General features: G+C 45.4%; 2 protein-coding genes across 8 annotated transcripts in view; one reads left to right on the top strand and one right to left on the bottom strand.

The window, feature by feature from the left end:
- Nucleotides 1-22,005, bottom strand: part of Csmd2 (CUB and Sushi multiple domains 2) — a 582,265-nt gene that overhangs the window by 313,929 nt on the left and 246,331 nt on the right. The gene's annotated exons all lie outside the window — the stretch shown is intronic.
- On the top strand, nucleotides 12,768-13,592 carry Hmgb4 (high mobility group box 4). Its single transcript, XM_087215350.1, is given in 2 exon segments — nucleotides 12,768-13,434; nucleotides 13,437-13,592. Coding segments are annotated over 2 exon segments (747 nt in total). The 5' UTR covers nucleotides 12,768-12,806; the 3' UTR covers nucleotides 13,556-13,592.

The raw sequence follows: 22,005 nt of genomic DNA, 5'->3' as shown, positions 1-22,005 counted from the left end.
TTAACTTTGGGTATCAGGTATTTTTTCTCAGTAACAAGAAAAGTAACTAAGACAGACTGCTAGAGTCTCCTAGCTCTGGGCTTACCTTTAAAAAGAGACCCTTTAGTCTTCCAGGACTCTTCCCTAGCAGCACCTGCCCACATTTTGTGCCCACATCTCTGAAGGCCTGAGGCACTCTATACTGCTTCCACTCCTGGCTATCTGATCTGTACTTGGGATTGGTCACTATGCTCTGAATAAGTCAAACCTTCCCCTCAGCCAGTTATCCTGCTCCCATTACTCACCCAGGCATCACCCTTGACTCTCCCTCTGCATACCCACCATGTCAAGTTGTAGTCAACTTAAGATCTCATCACTTCTTACCTGGCCTGCAGAGATAACCTTCTGACCTGCCCTCTACCTCCTAACCATCTTTCATGCTCTGGGGATTCTGGATCAAGTCTCTGTCTTACTGGAAATCCATCTGTGAGGGGCAAACCCATTAGGCTCCAGAATAAAGCCCAAACTTTCAATGTCCTCCCATTTCCACTGACACTCAGTTTGATCTCCAGCCACACACAAGGATTACATCCCAGGACACAGCAAGTATATGCCTCCATGCCTTTGGACATTCTGCTCCCTGACCTGGAATGGCCTTTTCCGTTGCCCCACCTGGCAAAGTATCATCGATCCTATAAACCTAGCCAATTGTCCTTTGTCTTCCACCTCTCCATCTCCCTGTCCCTTGGCAGCACAGGCACACGCCTACCATTATCCTGGATATATACCACATTGAAATCATCTTCTGACATAAACATCTCCACATCAAAAGGGAAGCTCTCTGCAAGCTAGGGTAGCAGCTATTTTGTCTCAGTATCTCCAGCAACACTACACTATGTCTGGCACACAGGATGCATCAGTACAGAGAACAAAGGTTGGCAAAGCATGGCTTGCTGCTTGTTACTAAAGGTTAGGTTTCACCAGGTCACAACCACAACCATGCATATATTGCATGGCATCTGTGGCTGCTTCCATGTTGCATGACAGAGTTGAATAGTTGTGCCAGAGATGATAGCTCACAAAGCCAAAAATATTTTCAAGACCTTTACAGAAAATAGTCACTGACCTACCATTATGGAAGCCTCACAGATGATGTAGTTGGTAAATTATAATTTAACTTCTCAGTAGGGAATCATAAAAGGACACATACAAGCTTAAACATTTCATTATAATGTAAAATATTTCACCCCCCATTTAATTGCCAGATGGTTTAATGTGGGACCATGGGCTTCCCTTTGACCATGGGTTTGCTCTCCACACTGTCTTATTTAATTACAAGCAGAATTCCATTCACCATTTCCAATTTTGCTAGCAGTCACCAGGGCAACAAATGTGTATTGAGCACCTACTGTATGCCAGATACTAGGGATATGTGTCCAGTCCTCATTGTCCCCATGGAACTTATCCTGTGGGGAGAAGGTGTTTCTTTCATGGACACCTAATATTTAGAAAGCAATTCTTTTTAGATATTCTCCTTTATGGAGTTGTTCCAAAGCATTCAATTGAGTTTCCATAGCTGCAACTGTATTTCCTTTCACACTCATATTTCATCAGTTTATGTGATGTTTAATTTAAATCACATAATTACAATAACAAGTATGACTGGCACGGAGAGAGTTGGCAACATACCCAATTGATTCTCAGAAAGTGTACGGCTCAGCTGGAGGGAGCAGAAGTGTACAGCAGTGGGGAGTGGGGGCTGCTGGCAGTGGGTGCTCTGAGGCCATGGGAGCACTGGCTCATTCGGGGAGCGACTTTGGTGGAGAAGCGTAAAGGGAACTTTTATTATGCCTGCTTCTTGAAGGAATGACTGGGTGAATAGCAAATGAACGAATGGCATTTCTTGCTTCCAGTGATGGGCATCTTTTCTAATTATATTTTGTCTGGAATCAGGAGAATGAGAACCAGATAATCTTCAAATCTTAGATTTGAGAATGACTTCAGAGTCTTCCAGGCCTAATGTTTGAACCCCAACAATCACTGTATGTCTGGGATGTTTCCAACAATCAGTAATTCACCTCATTGCCAAATTCCCCTTGTCTACCTGCATCTATTCGAACCCTTTCCCTAAGTACCTCCTTTCTTCCTCCTCATGCAGCAGTCACTGCCTGTAAGAAGTCTGCACTTCCCTGCAAGTCAGGTTTGCTTTTCCTGTACACCCCTTGGGCTCCCTGCACCTTCTCTTCCTCTGTGCTGGTCTCATCAGGCATGATTCAGGGCCTGTTCCTGAGCTAAAAGCCCCTGCACATGACAGCAGTCTTTTAAAAAAATTTTACTTACCATTATTAGTACATGTTTGCAATACATAATGTTTATATTCCTTGTATGGAGCTGGTACATGTATATAACATATCCTAATTCCTTTTTCACCGCCCCCCCACCTCTTGATCCCTTTCCCATTTGTGAAAGACCTGTCTCCCTTCTTATTATTATCTGTCTTTTATTTTGCAGCTGTCTTTCTTGTTCATCATTCCTTCCTTGGTATCTTGTAGAGTGTTTGACTCAAAGAAAGGGCTCAATAGACACTGCTCAGAGGAAAAAGAAATGATTGGGTGCATATGCGAATGAAACCCTGCTGATGAAAGCAGAGGGATGTGTGGGGGAAAATGGAGGAAGAGACAGTGAGCAAGTAAACTGGGGTGGGGGCAGAGATACTATGTTGGGTGCATGTCAGTTTCCTAGGGCACTGCCCACACCTGTCTGGAAGCCATTCTTACCCATCACACCAATCCCTGAGCCAGGTGCCACACTCCCTATTCACTTACCAGCTGCTGGCTTCTTCCCGGGGACTCCTCAGATGCAGATCTACCCCAAGTGCAACAACAATGGGATCTGGTAATCAATGTGGGCAAATGTTCCTTTTTCCCAGAAGCAATGCAGTAAACTCAACAAATTATCAGAGCTCTTTCCTGCTCAGCTAATTGGGAGCTCTAGGGAGCCCACACAAACCACATCAGGTAAATGTTTTTCCTCCAGAAGTAAGGCTCTCTGGAGGACATGTGTCTAGGCCCAGAAGCGCTGAGGGACAGGAATCTTGGCTGTAACTACTGGAGGGAGGACAGCTTTGTTACGGACATCCCAGGTCTTATGTGCTTGGGTGACACACTGAGAAGGTTCTGAGGGATGCTTGTCCACTTTCTTCTATCCTCAGCTGGCAGGGCTGATGGAAGAGGCTTCTTGCCTGTATGGATTGGATGCACCTGTGATGCTGAAGTGAGAGGACAAGGTTGGGTCTAAGGATGGTACAAGGGACTAACCTCTGGACCAGGTGGCTTGTGGTGGACCCCAGCCACCCTTCAGGGCTGCCCAACTCTCATTTGCTATCTCCAAATCAGGCAGTTCTACCTTTTTCTGATGCCTCTGAAGACTAGTCTCCCTCCCTCAATCCACTGCTCCCTAAAAGTGGCAGTGAAATGCATCATGTGGCTCTCAGAACATAGCTGATTGGATCAAGGTAGCCGTGTGACCCAAGCTGGACCAATCAGAGGATTGTATCAGGAAGTAGGTTCCTGAGGCCTTGTTTTGAGGTCACTTGATAGAGAGAGGGGCTGAACTCTCAGTCTGAAGAGGAGGCCATGCACCTGGCTTTAACAGAGGGATTTGTGAAAGGGTGCCCCAGCATCACCTCTATCATTCCTGTTGCTGCCTCCCCATCTCAGCCCATCACATTTCTATGGAGGTCCTGCACCTGTACATCCTCTCCCTCCAGGCTCTGCTCTAGCCTGCTAGGGACAGACTCTCAGAGCAGTATCCATCTGACCAGATGTGGGGCCCTGAGTGGGCTGTGCCCTGTCCCCAGCCCAAGTTTATATGGCTGCAGGTTAGACATGAGGTTGAGGGTAGTAGCCCCCAGACCACAAGATATTCATCCCCAGTGAGGGATGGCCAGGGCAGGATGCAGGCATTCAGAGTCTGGTGACCACAGTATTCTCATACCCTGCCTGGTCTTCTCCCCTGCATGGTTCAGGTCTCTGCCCATGTGGAGGTGCCACCTGGCTGGTTGATCACCTGTCTTATTCTCCTACACAAAGGTGACAGGTTTGAGAAGGTTAAGAGTTAAGGGGTGTGTCTTAGAACCAGACCATTCTTCTTTTGTATCCAGGGTCCATTCTTTACTGGACACGAGAATGTGGACATATGAAATAATTTCTCTGAGCCATAATTTCCCTGTCTGTGCAACAGAATCCTCTGAACAGCTGTGCCCCTGTTTGTAATATGTCAAGGACTGCACCTGACACACAGTAAGTGCCTCACAAATGTGAACTATTTTCTTCCCTTGTTTAGCTGTGAGAAAAGGAGTGGGATCTTATCAATTCCTTGTACCCTATTTCAGAGGACACGGGGACCAAGCAAACTCCAGAGCAGCCAGTGTAAATTTTCCAAGAGAATCCAGAAAGCTTGTATCCACTCTGGTGACAGAACAGGGTAAGGGTAGAAGGCAGGACACTGACACACCCAGATTAGCCAGTACACTAGACCACTCCCTCCACCAGCTCCTGCTTCCTCAGCCTTCCTCACTGTCCTCCTGTCACTGGCAAGCATGACTCAGGGAAGGAACCTGCTCTACCAGGGAAGGTGGCAGGCTCACCTTGCAGAGGGCTCCAGAGATTAGAGCAGGATGACACTTCTCATGCAGAGAAAGTGTTTGCAGATGGCTTATCGAGGAGCCGCCTGCATTGGTGTTTGCCTGCCACTCGATTGCCATTCTGAGTCTGAGCACTATCCAGGCTCTGATCTTCTCCAGAAGGCAGCCCTGAGGCCCAGCTGGATGACTGAGCCTCTCAGCTGGCTGCTGAGTGGTGGCTAACCACGCTATGGTCAGTAAGGTTTCTTGCAGTTAGGTACAAAGCTAGCTTCTCATCCTGCCTCCACCATTCACCAATCATGTAACCTTGCAGAGCTGGCTTGATGCTCTGTACCCACAGCCCCATGACACTATTATGAGGGTGACAGGTGGTGCAGTGGTACTCAGAGAGCTCCCACTAAGGTTTCAAGACACAGCAGCTACCTCTCTTGGTCATGCCATGTCTCTAGGCAGCAAGAGAGTTTCTCAGGCAAAGGGACTAACATATAGAGTAGAAGTAGTTTGAGGTGGAGACTCAGTGTCCAGGCCCTAGAAGGAACCTGCCTGGAAAGTGTCAGCTCCAAACTTATTAGTTGGCTCACTTTGGATAAGTAAAATGGACTTGCTTTTGGCCTCAGTTTCTCCATCTATTTAATAATGAAACAATAGCACATACTTTATAGAGCAAATTATTAAGAGGTTAAGTGAGATGTGAATAAATGCTCTTAGCATGGTGCCTGGCACAGAGCAAGTGCCCCAAACACAGTAGTACTACAAGGGCCTATGTAGGACAGTGTTGTGCACATACTATCTGAATAGCTGCCAGGGATCCAGTCATCAGTACAGTGGCATTGAAACAGACCATGTAGAGGAAGAGGATAAGAAAGAGAGACCCAAAAAATTGTGGAGAGAAGAGCTCCTGTCTTCTTGTACTACTCATTTCCATCACATTTGGGATAATGTCTTATATTTTTAAGTGGCAGAAATCCAAACCAAATAAGCTTAGAATACAAAAAAGATTATTGGCTGCTGTAGCCAACTCATAAGATGATCAAGCTGTGGTTGTCCTGAGGGATGCCTAGAACCAAGAACTCAAATGCCCCAAGTCCCTCTCTGTCCCTATCTCTGTCTGTTGGTCTCATTCTATTGTGAATGGTGGTTGTTTGAGGCTGGAACTGTGCCCACCCATAGTAAAGCAGGATTTAAAGGAAAACAAGGTTTACCTAACCTTGAGCAGTTCACCCCACCTCAGATTACCCTCCACCCCTGTAGCTGTAATTCCTTCTTCTGGTACAGATAAAATCAGCAACTATGTCCTGTAAACAAAGTTTACATCATCTTGTTCTCACAAGATTCACAAGGTGGGCTGGGGATTTCGCTCAGTGGTTCCAGTGCCTGCCTCGCAAGCTCAAGGTCCCGAGTTTGATCCCTGGTACCCCACCCCCCCAAATATATAAATAATCACATCATAAGATTCACAAGGCTCTGTCTTCCTTCAAGGCTAAGTCACAAGGCTATCACTGTGTGATTGTTTTTCTCTGCTTTTGTCTCACTTCTGTAACCTCCCTTCCCCTCCCCCCAGTTTTGCACCACTAGAAAGATCACCCCCTCAGACACAGGTATAAAACTGGAACTTTTCCTTTGTTCTGGGCTCAGCCTTTGGACATCAGTCTGCCAAGTCAGTGTATACCTAAAATTTGGAATAAATCCTCCTGTTTCACCTATTGATCTCTCCAGTCACTTGATATACTGCAAAAATAACAGCCCCCTGATTCACCTGCATACCTTTATCAACAGAGAGAACATGAAGATCTTTGCCCTTGCTTCTAATTTAAAAAGCCCATGGGAGTGTGTGTGTGTGTGTGTGTGTGTGTGTGTGTGTGTGTGTCTAACTGTGTTGGCTAGGGAATGTGCCTATTCATAGGGTCAAGGCCATGGTCCCAGTGAGGACACCATGGCTGGTTTGGGGACAGTTCTGCAAAAGAAGAAATGTGCTCAAAAGAAGAGATGAGGGCTAGGAAGACAAGACCAAAGATATTCACTGTGGTTGGGAGAAAGTCAAGAGATTAGACTGAAAGATCACGCCACCTTCCAACTGATGAGGAGGGAACATAAAGCTGTGTGGTTGTCTCCCCAGAGTTGGTCTTGTTCTAGATCTGTTCCATATCTTGCCAGAGGTAACTAGGTTTTCCAACCCTTAACCTGAAGATCTCATTCTTGTTTCTGATCATCTGTTCCATTTTCTGTCCACCTGTCCTCTAGACCACTCATCTGAGCTCTCTGGAAAGCCTCTGCCCTCATGAGTGGACCTATGGTCTGTGCATACCTGCATGTACAGCTGAAGCTCTGTGGGTCATCCAGATCTATCTATCTGCTGGCCCAAGAGCCTCCTATAATTAAGAGATAAATCAACTAGATACATCTGGAATGAAGACCAACCTGGATGGGAAAAAGACTCACCTGAATCCCTTTAAATGCTGAGATGTAGACAACTTATTTTTTCTTCACTTGTCCATTTCATGAAGTACTTGGCCTTGATCCTTCCTGATTTCTTCCTCTCCCTGGCCCCAGCCAAGGGAGGTCCCAGACTACAAGTACAGATGAAACACATGGACTTAGGTATTGAACAAACCCAAACTTGAAACCTGGCTCTGCCACTCACTGCTGCATGGCTTTGGAAAGTAATTTGTTTCTAGACTTCCAGAGGTGATGTGCTTAAAGCAGTGACAATGAACCTTTTAGAGCTTTCAATGATAACAAATAGCCAGCTGTGGCCAGTGTGCCATAGGTTCACCACTACTGAGAAAGTATTATCATCACTTTAATTGAAATATCATGCTATCATCTGATTATCAGTTCCTAGCATGAGGTCAATGCCAAAGAACCTAAGTCTGGCGGGTTATGGCCTTGCCCTGTCCCAGTCTGGCCTTCTACAGGCAGAGATCCAGAGGAGTTCAGATGTGTTCCTAAGACACAGCCACCCCCTCAAACACTGCTCATCAGTGGCCACCAAAGAAATGACCACACTATCCCAGCAACTCCACAGCTATTTATTGAGATGTGTGTGAGTGAATGAGCTGAAAGAATATAAGAGTAAATTAACTGGTAGGCAAATGAGTGAATTAGTAACTTAATGAGTCAGCAAGAGAGTGAAGAAGAGTGTGTAAAATCGAGTAGATCATGCTCTATGCTCATCTAATCCAATTAATGGTGGTATAGATTTTTCATCTTTATTAACACCAACAGGGCTTAAGAATTCTGCAGGAAAAATAGTAGACCACCAGCTGGATGAGAAAGATCCTCCGTTCATTTCCTATGGCTGCTTTACCACATTACTACAGAGTTAGTAGCTTAACTCATATTTATTGTCTTACAACTCAGAAGTGAGAAGTTCAACACGGATTTCACTGAGCCAAGGTCAAGATGTTGGCAGGGCTGTTCCCACTCTGGTAGCTTTAGGGGAGCATCCTTTTGCTTGCCTTTCTCCAGTTTCCATTGGGTGCCTTCATTTCTTGGCTTGTGGTCTCTTTCTCTGTCTCAAAGAGGATCTTCATATCCCTCTGACTCTGATCTTCTGTTTCTGTCATCATATCTTCTATGACTCTGACACTTTTGCCCTTTCTATTTTAAGGACCAGGTGATTATATGAAGATCCCCTTGGATAATTCAGGATAACCTCCTCATCTCAAGATCTTTATCATAATCTTATCTGCAAAGTTCCTTTTGACCACTGAGGTAACATATTCACAAATTTCAGAGCTTAAGATGTGAACACTACTGGAGAAGCATTATTCTACCTACCACAGACATCTTGCTCAAGAAGCAGTTGAACGAGTGAGTCTCACTCCACAGAGGAAGCTTCAAACCATTCATTACACACCTGTGCCAGTATTCAGGCTATTGTTATTGTGGCCTGAGCCCTGGGATTTTTCAGAGTGTAAATGATTCCAGCTGAGTGTTGTGTGCTGTGTATGCGTGTGTCCGGGCCATCTGGAGAAGGGTGAGGGAGAGCTGCACCCACACTGCCTGGCATAAATCACAACAGCCCTCAACTGTGTATGGATTTCACTGTCCTGTGATGGCACATCGGGCCGCCTCTGCTCATTGCCTCGTTACCCTGCCTTTTGGAGCAGTGGCTTTTCTTTGTTAGGAAATGTTAAGGGTGGTCAACAAGGTTAGGTGACTTGTGCAATGGTGAGCAGGTGAGCAGGTACCTAGTGTGGGCCTCATTGCCAAAGATATGCCAAGAGCATAGGCTGCTGCAGTCGGGAAAATCTGGCACTACGTTTCCTAGAGGTGACACAGCAAGAGCAGGGTGTCTTGATACTGGAGGAATATTATCATCTAAGAGATTAAAAAAAACCTTTGTAGTTTGAAATAGAAATTGAGCTGGAAAGATTGTACACAAATTTTGTGGACACCCAGCTTTGTCAAGGTTAGTGTCTTTCATAACTAAGGAACATGCATCAAAACTATGAAATCAACATTGGCAGAGTACTTCTAATTGCCTGGGGGGCCTTATTCATATTTTTTCAGTTTTCCACTTTTTATTTTGTTCCAGTGTCCAATTTAGCATTATGCATTTGAATTTAGTTGTCACATCTTAGTCTCCTCTATTTTGTTATTTATGGCACACTCTATAGGCTGATCTCATGACCCACTAATGGGTCACAGTGTGTGGACTGATCTGAAAAACTCTGTCTACACAAGTCCCCTTGCAGACCATGAGTACCTGTTTCTTTGGTCACAGTAACATAAATTCGCCTTCCAGCTTTTGGAGACAGACAGATACAAATTCAAATTTTTAGCTTCGTCATTTATTACTGGATGAATTTGGGCTAGTCTAGCTCTTTACAGCTGTGATCGAAGTTGAGTAATGATCAAGCCATGAGCAGACTGAAAGGAATGAAAGCACTGGCTCACTCTCTTCTCACTGTGTGGGCTGGACTTAGGGACAGGAAGTGGACAAAGAGTGTCTTCACAGTAAAGGAAGCTGGTAGGCACCACCTCAACCGAACAGTCTCAGTGGACAGCAGCAGTAGTGGGTCACACTGATATCACACCCCTTTCTATGATGCCACAATAAGAGCATGTCACCCTCGTCCTTACCCCTGTCAAATCCTGAGAAAGCATTAGACAACCCAAATTCAGGGTCAAACCCCTGATCTTTTCAAGAGTCAAGGTATTGAGAAAAGAAGGAAAGACCGAGAATCTACCCAAATTGGAGGAGACTATGAGAGAAAATGAGTTTATCACTCAGGTAATAAGTATAGATTCATAAAACTTATTGCTTCTGTGACCTCTCTAAGCTTAGCTACCTTTGTCTTTACACTTAGTAAAAATACCTCTCCGCAAATAGGGCTGTCATAAGGATTAAATGAAATGATATACACAGTGTACTCAGAACAAGCTGGCACATATTTATCATTAGATAAATATTAACTATGTATGTGTATGTAAATGAGTTATGATATAAATTTTATTTTTAATTGTAGACTGCAATCAACATGTTTAAAAATACTGAGCCCATCTCTAGACCAGGAGTCAACAAATTTATGACCTCCAGTCTATGGCTTGTTTTGTAAATAAAGTTTTATTGGCAAAAGGCCACACTCCTTTGTGTATGCATTGTCTGTTGTTGCTTCTGAGCTACAACAGCAGAGCTGAGGGCTTGCAATAGAAACTCTGTGCCCCACAAAACCTAAAATATGTACTATCTGGTCCTCTGTGTCCAGACCCCTGCCTAAAGGTCATCTCTCCATGCAGGATATTAGATGTCTCTTCCCAAGCCATGTGCCTTGGTAGGCCCATGCCCTGGCAGGCACTGCCTCTGCATTCTGATCTGGACTGTGTGGCTGTGGCACTTGGGTCTTTAGAGGCTCAATACCCTTTTGCTTTGGACAGATGCCTACATGGTGTAAGGCCAGAGCCATGGTAGTATGGTCAGGGACCCAGCAGGAAACAGATGGCGCTCAAATTAAAATAATTTGAGGAGGAGTGTTTAATAAAGAGATGATCTGCAAAGGTGAGTGCAGGGTATAGGAAAGTCATGGAATGTAGGGAAGTGACAGAGTACTCAGAGCCAGCAAAAGTGGAACTGTGACCAACCTAGGATGGAAGGGACAGGGAAAGAGAATGAAATTTAAGACTGAGAGTCATTTATAGAGTACATCTTCAGAGGAACAGAGACCTCCCTACTTCAGGGAGAACAGCCAGTTCTAGGTGACCCACAAGGAAGAGCCAGGAGAATAAATATCTCAACCTCACCGTAATCCACCCCTGATTTGTTGGGGTCTCCCTGCCCCTTGATGTGGCCCTTGTGGGGTCATTTCCCAGGGCAGAAAGCTGAGTAGAAAAGGGTGGAAAGGGAGACTGGAAGGACAAATCAACACCAGCACACAACACTGACTTAGAGAGCCAGGTATATTGCCACTCCCAAGCCCCCCCCCGCCCATCACTGAGGACTTCCCTGGTAAGTCTGCAAGTTGATAGTTTGCTCTGGAGCCAATGGGTTGGCATAACACTCACCTCTGCTTTTATCATGGATCTGCCAGCCATGAGATAGTTATCTGGTTCATCTTCCTGGTTCTTATCCCAAGAAGATAAATGGAAGATTATGCACAGAGGCACAGATAAGCTGCTGTGTGTACGATCACATGCACGCGTGTGTGTTGTGTGTATGTGTGTGCATGCTTGCCCGAGCAGAGTCTGATTAATATGTGTAGACTTCAGCTAAAGTTCTTCCTCAAGTCCCATCTTTGAATTTCAGGAAGTACTTGTGTCCCATTCATCTCTACAGCCTTGCTCAAGTTCAAACAGGTGAGCCAACCTCTGACTCCTTAGAAGAAAAAGTTTAAAAAAAAACCAAACTACTTAGGTTGACTAATGTCCCCAAAGCAATCTGTTCCCATTGGCAAGAACCCCCAACCCCACTAACCCAGACTACTTCTACTGCCATCTGATATCATACAGGCAATATCTCCTGGAGGGGATTTCCTGGAAATGCTTACTTTATGAGAATCCACTGGCTCATAGGGAGGAAGAACATGCTTTAGGTGGGCACAGCTATCGAAAACTGTGGGGTTTGAACTCAGGCCTGGGAACTCTATCTGGTTTCCATCTTTTACATAAGTCAAAATTTGAAGTCAATCTTAGATCCCTGTGAATGGCTTTGGCAGAACTTCCCACTGGGATCTGGAGTTAGGCAAGCCTCCTTGCCATGCTCAGCTGCTGGAAACTGTATGCAGACAAGATAGAGCACAGGTTTGATTGATTCAGGCCTTCAGCTCTCAAAGCTCACACTCCCACCTGTGACTGTTTGACCTTGAACTTGTTACTTTTCATGTTACTGAAACTTAATTTTCTAGTCCTGTACATTTGGCACTATTATCTAGCAGGAAGTTGTATTAAATTCAATCTCACATGAGTATGTTGCAGGGGCCAAAGGCCAACAAACGATGCCTTTCTTTTCCCTCCAAATGGAAGACTCAGGGAATATTTGCAACTACTTTTACCAAAAGCCAGAAGTCAACTCATTTGAATGGAGCTCTTAGAAGCTTGTGCTTCAACCCTAAGTAATGGGGATCCTTCACAGGAGAGGGTGGACCCTCCTGATGGGCTTAAGAATGCTCTCAATTTCATGGACTCAAGTGTAATTAAGGAGCCTCCATCCTTCCCCTCAAATTTCTTCAGAGAAATGAAGGGTTCAGACTCATAGCCCAAGTGCTCCGGTTTTAAATTAGACAACTTTGTCCTGACAGCAACCGAGCCACAGCTGTCATAGCTGATTATTTTTAGAATTACTACTAAACCCTTTGTATGGCGTGAGCTGCCACTGTTCAAGGCAAACAGAAAGATTTCACGTTTTATCCTGACAGCTCTGAGCCAGCCACCTCCTCCAGTTCTTTATTATCAGCCTGTCTTTGGAAGGGAGGATGGGGCAACCTGACAATCTCTTAGTGAGGAAGGTAGACCCTTGTTACTACCCCTGAGGGATTTAAAACCCCCGAAGCTGAGCAAAATCCATTGCCTCAAGGAAGCCAAGGAGAATTATTCCCAGTGGCAGCAGCTGCTCCACAGCTTTCTTTGGATAAACTATCATCTTTCTGGAGAGATACAGACAGATCATGGAGCAACCAACCAATCAGAGCACCTGTATGCAAATGCTTACAAGTGTTGGCCAGGATTGGCCAGTTTATGGGTGATGTCACAATTTCCCTCCTCTGACCCAACAAAGCCACCACCACTGAAAAGGCAGACCTCTGAGTGCAGCTCTTGCAGAGAGAAACATTCACTGCCAGCAGAGCACCTTCTAGATTGCTCCTGGTGCGAGGAGACAAAAGTCTCTACTGTCCAAATGACAGAAACCAGAAAAAAAAAAGGACAACATGATTTTATGAACATGGGAAAAGAAGTACAGCCAAGACCCAAGGTGAACCTTTCTTCTTATATCCACTTTTTATTGAATTACTGAAACAAATGCACGGAGCAGCAGCCAAATACCTACTTTGGCTTTAAAGAGTTCTCTAGAAAGTGTTTGGAAAAATGGAGGGCTGTCTCAAAGCATGAAAAGGCCAAGTACGAAGCCCTGGCAAAACTCGACAAAGCCCGATACCAGAAAGAAATGATGAATTATGTCGGAAAGAGAAGGAAAAGAAGAAAGTGGGACCCCCAGGCGCCCAGACGGCCTCCATCATCCTTCCTGCTGTTCTGCCAAGACCACTATGCCCAGGTGAAGAGGGAGAACCCCAACTGGTCTGTGGTGCAGGTGGCGAAGGCCACAGGGAAGATGTGGTCTGCAACCACAGAGGTGGAAAAGCAGCCATATGAGCAGAGAGAGCTAAGTACTTCAAGGGTCTTGAAACCTACCATAAAAAATGCCAGGCCAGGAAGAACCTCCGAAGGTTGGCTAGATGCCAGTGCAGAGGGAAAACCCAAGGCAGGCAAAACTGATGGATCCAGTTTGGAAAAATAAAATGTTGCTGAACTGCGTTGCCTGGCCGTGGTGTCATGAGTGACATTAGGGAAGCCTTTGTGGCTGCGTTGAAGTTGGCTGCTGGGTGGAAAGGTTGGGGCTGGGGAGTGACTTTCGGGAGGCTGGTTCTTTTTTTGGTTTTTTTTGGTACCGGGGATTGAACTCAGGACCTTGCGCTTTCGAGGCAGGCACAGGAACCACTGAGCTAAATTCCCGGCCCAAGGCTGGTTCTTGAAGAGAGGGTGGTGGTGTCCAAATGGGCTGGCTTGAGCACATGGGATGGAGCAGGATGAAGGATTCATGGGAGGTGTAGGACCTTCTGGTTCCAAGGGGTCATGCAGGTGGGAGGACCCCTCAGGTCCAGGTGGGTGAGGCCCCAGAAGCAAAGCATGAGCAGACACCCAGCAGGAAACTCCTCTCATAGGCAGGACCATGGGGACCGTGGACCTACATGACCAGGGGTTTCACTCCAGATACTGAATCTCCTGTAAGGCTCAGCTACCCTGAGTGGACTGAGATGAAATCCCTAGCTAGGCACTACAGTAATTTGGTGAAATAAGGTCTCTGACTGCAGCTTCCAGGTGGACCTCATCATTGTTCTGTGGCCAAATACGTAACCTCATTGAATTCGTGACCACCTGACACTTGTTCCTCTCCCTCTTGGCCACACACAGCACCTTACTCCTTTTTATGACTCCCTTTGTCACCAAGACTTTTTTCTTTCCTATTCCCTTCTTCTTTTCATTAAGTTTATTGGTACATTTTAGGTATAAAATATAGTTACATTCATCGTTGGCATCTTGTACCTTTACATGATGTATCTTAGTTCTTAATTTTTCCCCTTTTCCCTGCCCTCCCTTCACCCCCTCCACCCTTCCCTATTTACAGAGACTTTGTTTCCATTTTTCCCTTTCCTCATTTTTTCTTTTCCCTTCGTTCCTTTCCCCTACCCTTCCCACTTCCCCTACTTCTTTAATTCCTTTCCAAAAGAATTAAAAGAATCATACAACAGCAATATATGCGCACCCATGTTTATAGCGGCACAGTTTGAAATAGCCTAAACTTGGAAACAGCCCAAGTGCCCATCAACTGGAGACTGGATAAAGAAGATGTGGTTTTTTTATAAAATGGAGTACCACTCAGCCATGAAGAAGGAGAAAGTACAGACATTTATAGCTAAAAGGATGCACACTGAAGTCATACTCTTAAGTGAAATAACCAGGACACACATGTGTAAATACCGAATAGTTTCTCTGGTGTGAGAAACTGAAAGTGTAAGTAAGGTTTAAACGGTATAAATGATAACATCACCAAGACTTGATCAGAGGTCAGAATCTCCCTGACCAGAGACTGGCTCAGCAATGGTCCAATCAGAGCAGACCTCAGGGCTCCCTTGGGAGTGCTGAGGGACGATGCAGCTCGCATTTTCTTCTCACAGCCAGAGAGTGAGGCTGTGATGGCAGATAGTCCTGGCATCCACTCTCCTGGGCTTTTCACTGAAGATGAGCCCATAGGTTTCATTTTCTGTAAGTTTTCTGCTACTTAATAATTTTAGATGAATGGGGTTGTATTGTGTCTGTAATGTATCTGGATTTTTCTGGCAATAAAATATGGGACAGTATCAAGATGGATTGAAATGAGATATTGTGAAATGGTTCTTTTTACTTCCTGGCATCAAAAAGATTGAGTCAAAACGCTAAACTGATCTTTTTTTGTTCCCAGTTATGTGTCGACAGAGTATCCCAACTCCATTTCTAACCCTACTTTCCACTCACTACTGGGGTTTTTACGTTTCAAAGGAAAAGTAAAAACATAGTTTGAAAAATCTTTTAGAACTGCATGAGTCTTTAGGGATGAGAGGTCATACAGTGGAGTGATTGGGAAATTCAGGGTCTGCAATCAGGCCGTTCATGGAGAATCTCCCCATACTACACGCTGTGTTGGGTATGGGGAGGCTGTACAGGGACTAGTGTTAGGTTCCTGCCCCATAAGAACTTTCCTTCTGATGACAGAGATGGTCTTGGCATCAATCACAGCACTGCCAGGCATGGTGCTAAAAGTGAACACACAAAACGCTGTGGCGGGACTGGGATCCACCCACCAATCCCATCACCAAAGTCTTCATGGAGGAAGTAGCCTTGCTCTATTTGGCAACCTGCCTTTATGCTGGCAAAAAATTCCTATCCCCATTGTCCACAGCTGCTATTCCAACTTGGCTCTGCTTCCCCTCAGCTTATCTTCCACCTTCTCAGGGGAAATCCTCATTTTCTGCTTCATTGAGAAAACAGAGATCATTGGATGTAAGTGCTCTCAGTTTTCTTTCCCAAAATGCCATCTACACCTATCCTTTCCTTCTGGTCTCACCTTTCCTAGGGAGCCACACTCCTCTTCCTACTCTCTTCCCCTGCCTCTCTCAGCCTCTGCTCCTCACCATAAGGATGCTGACCCTTCAGCCTCTAAGCTTGTTCAAGTTCACTTGATGCTGTGATATGGTGGCTCCAACCTGAGCAACGGCAGGACCTTGGCCAGTTCTGGTCAATCCTCATTCCTATGAGCCTCCTCACATTTCTCATCTGGGAAATGGGGATGATGCCTGACTTATAGATTGTTTCAGTGATTAAATGATATGACACATGTCAAAAAGCATTTGGCACAGTCCTCTGCCTACATGTACTATGGTGGACACCCTCTAGGGTAGCTGTTCTGTGATCCACTACTCCTGGTGTTGACGCTATTATATAATCCTCTCCCATTAGCTGTGGTCAGGACCTATAACTTGCTTCCAGCCAATAGAGTATGGCAAACGAGACAGGCTGTCACTTCCATGATTATGTAATGATATCTAATATTTCATCATCTTGTTAGCCAATGTGCCCTGAGGATTCCCCTTGCTGTTCAATTAAGCAAGCAGCCGACTTCAGAAAGTCCATGTAGCAAGGAACTTTGGGGACTCTCCAGCAGCTGAGGGCAGCTTCAGACCAACAGTCAGCAGAAAACGAAAACTCTTAGTCCTGCCACTGCAAGGAACTAGAGGCCACAGCAGCTACACAAGTGGGTGGTGCCTCTTCTTGTGGTCAAGCCACCAAGTAAGAACACAGCCCTGGCTGATGACCTTGACTGTAGTCTTGTGAGACCTCGAAGAATGGACCCAGCTAAGCCATTCGTGACCCACAGAAGCTGTATAAACATAGGTGTAGATGTGGAAATGTTTCAACTGTATAAAAGCATGTTTCAAGCCACTAAGCTTGTAATTTGTTACACAGCAATAGATAACTAATATATTGCATGATAAATGCTAGCTTCGTCATAATTCTAGGAGAGACCATCTTCAGCATTATTTCTCCCTCCATCCTCTATCCTGCCCTTATAATTTCCTGTCCTTGGAGGTAACCACTCTGCAGCAGTTCCCATGGAGCCACAGCCCAAACTGTGGACATCTGGAGGGCAGGGGCTGTGTGATGCCCACCATTCTCTCTGGGAAGAGGCACCCACAGCCAGGCCCCCGCCCATGTGACACCTATTTCTAGTTTCCTCTGTGGTTAATTATGTGAATGTGGGTGGTAATTCAAGAGTTTTAAAAACAGTGTGTAGGGCCTGTGCTGAAAATGAAAAGATAACAGAAGGGTATGCATCTGCTGGCTTCTAATGCCTGTAATGTAATGACAGTGAAGGGAGATAGGGTGGGGTGAGGCGCCTGGAGCTCAGGTTGGGGTTGGCATGGTGGCAGACTCCCAGGCCCACTCAGTAGGGCTCGGGTGCTCTGCTTTGGGAAGCAAAGCCTCTAGACTCATCACTGTCTTGATGCCCAAATCCCTCCACTCTGAGCCTTCTCTCCTCTGTTTGTGTAACGTTAATGTATTCACTCATTCAACAAATATTTATGTAAATCTCACGCCTACAAGATGCCAGTGACTGTTCTGGTGCTAGGCAAACATCAAGGGCCCTGATCCTAGGGAGGAGACAGACAATAAATAAATCAACAAATAAACACACCAGAATATTTTTTGATAGTGTCAAATGGTCTGAAGGAAATAAACCAGGGTGATAAGGTAAACAATGACAGTCAGGGTGGCAGGTACTTGGAATGGGTGGCCAGAGGCTCTCTGTGGGATGACATTTTGGTTTAAAGGACAAAGGCCCAGAGACATCAAGTTCCTAGGGAAGAATCCTTCAAGCAGCAGGGCATCGAGTGCAAAGGCTCTCAGGCAGGATTGGTTGCAGCATCTTAAGCAGGCCAGAGAGAGGCCAGAGTGACTGGAAATGTGACAAGAGTGAGACATGGTTGGAAAGGTTCAGGCCTTGGTGAGGGGCTCATTTTGAAATGTAAGTAGCACAGGGAGACACAGAGGGGTTTCAGCAGTAAACCATGTGCTTACATCTTTGAGGTCTTATTGGTCATTCTAATCTTCATAGACTATCAAACACCAAAGAGAGGATGGTAACCCCTGCAGTGAATACAAGAGAAAAAGGCAGTGCTGGGAAGCCCCAGACCCATGACATCTTTCCTATGGAGTGGAGATCATGAGGAGCTTCCACTTGGTGTCCCTAGGAGCAGCTACAAACTAAAAACCAACTATGGGAGCTGGGGGAACTTTCTGTCTGTGATTTATTTTCCCAGGAATAGGGTGGGGACCATGTGTGGCAGAATGTTTCAGGGAAATACTTTCTTCTGGGTCTCATGTTTACATGAGAGGTAATTTCCTCTAGATCAGTGGTTCTGCTGGGCTTAGAACCCTAATAAGGTACATCCTCCCCCAAGTTTGACTCAGTGTTTCTGGAAGCTGGACCTGTAAGGTACATTTCTATCATTCCCAAGTGTCTCTGATGCTGCAGGTCCCAGAACCACAGAAGGATCCTTCTCATTCACTCTTTGGAGGAAGTAGGAAGTAGTCTTAACTATTGGTGAGCTTGAGAGGCCCTGCCCAACTGGGTCTCCTTCCTTCCCTCCTTTCTTCCTCTCTCCTTCTCTCCCTGCACTGTGTATTGAAGTCTGCCTTCCAATTGATTCCTCAGTAATCAAAGTGACACCGTGATCCTCATCTGGCTTTCTCCATCATCTGCCAACTGATTCTGCACTGGAGAGGGAAATGAGTATATTTTATTGATTGGGTTTCCCTCAAATCACAACAGGGAAGTTGATCTTGGTTGCAAAACAATTGATTGGCATCTGAGCTACAGAACCATTATGGGATTTTACCATTGCTTTCAGCCTTCACTTAACATATCAAGTGGGGGGAAAGAAGTCTATTTGCTTGGCCTCCAAGACAGACATCATGTCTGTGGAGTGAGGTCATAATGATAAGGTCACAAAGGCACTGATACCCCCTCTGTTCCATCATGTCACCTCTTGTCACACTTCTACAAGTAATACATGCCCTTGAGGTGTGCTGAGAATAAATAGACTGTCATGGACATTGTCGGCGTAGATGAAGTCTGGGGTGTGAGAAGTGCCCTAGGAATGGGGGTGCCTGCCCTGGTCTCTGAAGAATGATTTAGAAGGCAAGAACACACAAAAGCAGCTTCAAGCAGGAGAGCTCAGCCATGTGGCCCATGGTGCTGGCCCTGACCTCTGCTGTAGCCTGTGAACTGTATTTCCAAGAATCTCCCCTTCAGCAATGAAATTTTTCAGAGGCTGCCTGTCACCTACAAGAGTCTGACATGGCAACATGAGACCATTGGGACCTTGCCAGATGGACTGTTTCTGAGATTCTGAAATGCTTTCAGTGCCCCCTACTGGTACATATACCCTGTGTAGACCCCTGTTGAGTATGGACTTTACCCAGACACTCGATACTAGTGACTAGAACGAGGCAAAAATGATGAGATGTCACTTGGTATTAAGCTATAAAAGCCCATGGTTCTCCCTTCTCTTCCCTCTCACTTGCTTAAAGCAAACTGACAGGTTGAAAGTGGCCCCACAGAGAGGCTTATGTGGCAGGGACAGAGGGTGGCTGCTGGCCAACAGTCTGCAAGGAACCCAAGCCTGCCAGTGACTGAGAGGAAGGTTGGAAAAGGACCGATCATTCCCCAGGCAAGCTCTGAGGTTCTGCAGCCCCAGGGGACACCTGTACCACAGCCTTGTGACAGACCAGCTAGGACACGCCTGATTCCTGACACATAGATACTAATAGATGTTGTTTCACGGCTCTAAAGCTAGAGGTGATTTGTTACAAACTGGAATAGATAATGAATATAGATTTAAGTATCAAGAGAAAGATAGTGCTGAGACACATACTTTAAAAGAAAAAAATGTAAGGTGGCTCTGGAACCAGGCAGTGGGCAGAGGCTGCAAATTCTTTGAGGAAATTGCTATAAAATCTCCAGTTGCCTCACAGAAACTGTTCACAGAAAGGTGGACTTTGAGGATGGAAATGAGGAACACATCATTGGAGGCTGGTAGAAGGGGACCCTTGCTAGGTAGTGCAGAAATCTTAGCAACACTTGTCTGTGGTTATGTGGCAAGAAGAATGTGCATCTCATACAGTAGTCATCTTGCTATGGAGATGTCCAACCCAAGTGTGGAACATGATCTATGAGGAGAGGGGAAAGTGTCCAACGTGAAGGACCAGGACTTGCTAGTGTTGATGGTTCTTAGGCTCCCAATATAGCAAAAGATGATAAAGTTAAGAAATGGCTTTTGAACTTTGTCAAAGAAAGGCAGTCTGGAGATAAAGGTAAGAATGTGACTGTGTGGCCTTCGGTTAAGACCACAGAAACATCAAAGGGTCACATAAAGGCCTTTGAAAGAGGTTAGAGTGGGCCTTGAAGGTCTCCAGACCAAACATTAGGGACTCTGGGAGATGTAAGGGCTTGGGTAGAAAAGGGTTTAGTTCAAACAAAGCTATGGGTATGGCTTTTGTGCAGAGAGGGAATCTCAGTGAGATTTACAGAAACCCAGTTTGAGAAAACTATTCTCAGACTGATAACTAGGACTGAAAGAGACCGAGATAGCACAACATAAAAAAGGCCACAGGACCCTCAAATTTTTCAGCAGGAAGCAGGCTGAAGAACCAAGTCGGCTTCAAACACATTCTTCCTTGGGACTGAGGAAGCAGCTCGGCAGTAGAACACTCACCTAATATTCAAGAGGCCCGGGATTCAATCCTTAGCACCAAACAAACAAAAGACACATGACTGAGCTACCAGGGACTTAGAAGGTGGAGCTAAGAGTCATGAAGAATCTGTTTTAGGCTTTGAAACCTAATCAAGAAACTTCTGGAAATTTTCTGGCTAGATTTCAAAACTGTTATGGACCAGTACTTCTTTGTGAGTAGAATGTCTATAGCCTTTGTCCTAACCTATCCCAACACTATATGTTGTATATCACAGGGGCAGATCATTTCTCTCTTTAGTTTCACACATTGCCACATTCAGCTTAAGCAACTTTCTCAAGCCATATCCACACCTGGACCTGATTTGGATGGTGAGTCTGAACTTTGATGCTGCCACGGGAGATGTTTGTAGACCTGGGGAAAGGGTGGCTGTATTCTGTAGGTGGAAGGGATGTGAATCATTGGGGATCAGCAGGCAGGTTGTGCCTGGGGATGGTTGGACATGACCTCTGCCCCTTGTGTGGGCTGTACCCAGTGACTCACTTCAGGTGCTAGGCTATCAAGGACTGCACCCTCTTGTCTTACTCTCTCTTGGATTACACAGATGAGGTCAACAGCTGTGTCCAACCTGCCTTATGGAAAGAACTTGAGGTGTGGGTTCTTTCTTTTGTCACAGACTCTCACAGTTTCTTGCAATCTCTTGTCATAGTATGGAGGAACTTGTACCTGCAGACAACCAACAACTATGTGCATATGCTTGGTACAAATCCTTCCCCCAGGTGAACTCTGAGTTTCCTACAGCCCTGCTGGATGCCTTGAGTGCAGCCTTAGGAGAAATCCAAAGCCCAAAGAACCAAGCTAAGCCACACCTGGATGCCTTACATATAGGAAATATGAGATAATGAATATTATTTCAAACCATGAAGTTTTGGGGTAATTTATGACACAGCAGTAGGTGTCTAATATATCCACCCCGAGATCCTGTTAGACCAATTTTTCCCTAGAAACACTATCCTTTCCTCTAGAGCCCCAGGGCCTTTACATATGCTACTCCAGGCCAGGATCATTTCTATCTTCTATGTCTGGGAAACTTTCACTTATCCTACAGGACACAGGCCAGGTATCCCTTCCTCCAGGAAGCCCTTTTTGACCCTCCTGGCTGCCTCTGTGTTCCTATAACAGCTTAGGTAAGTTCATATTTGGTCCATATAGCTTATATAGTTTATACATAAGTCAGTGCATATTACATCATAATTATTGTTTGTCTCCCCAGCTGGTGGGCGAGGGCCTTATTTATACCAGTGCCCTAATATTTAACACAACATTTTGTGTGGAATAAAATAATAATTGCAAACTTTTATTAAATACCTATGCTG

The sequence above is a fragment of the Heterocephalus glaber genome, unplaced genomic scaffold (genome assembly GCF_053883595.1).
Source record: "Heterocephalus glaber isolate CG9 unplaced genomic scaffold, H.glaber_assembly_v1.0 deba00001452, whole genome shotgun sequence".
Taxonomy (NCBI): Eukaryota; Metazoa; Chordata; class Mammalia; order Rodentia; family Bathyergidae; genus Heterocephalus; species Heterocephalus glaber.
Note: the sequence above shows the minus strand (reverse complement) of the source record. Positions and strands in the feature narration are given on the sequence as shown.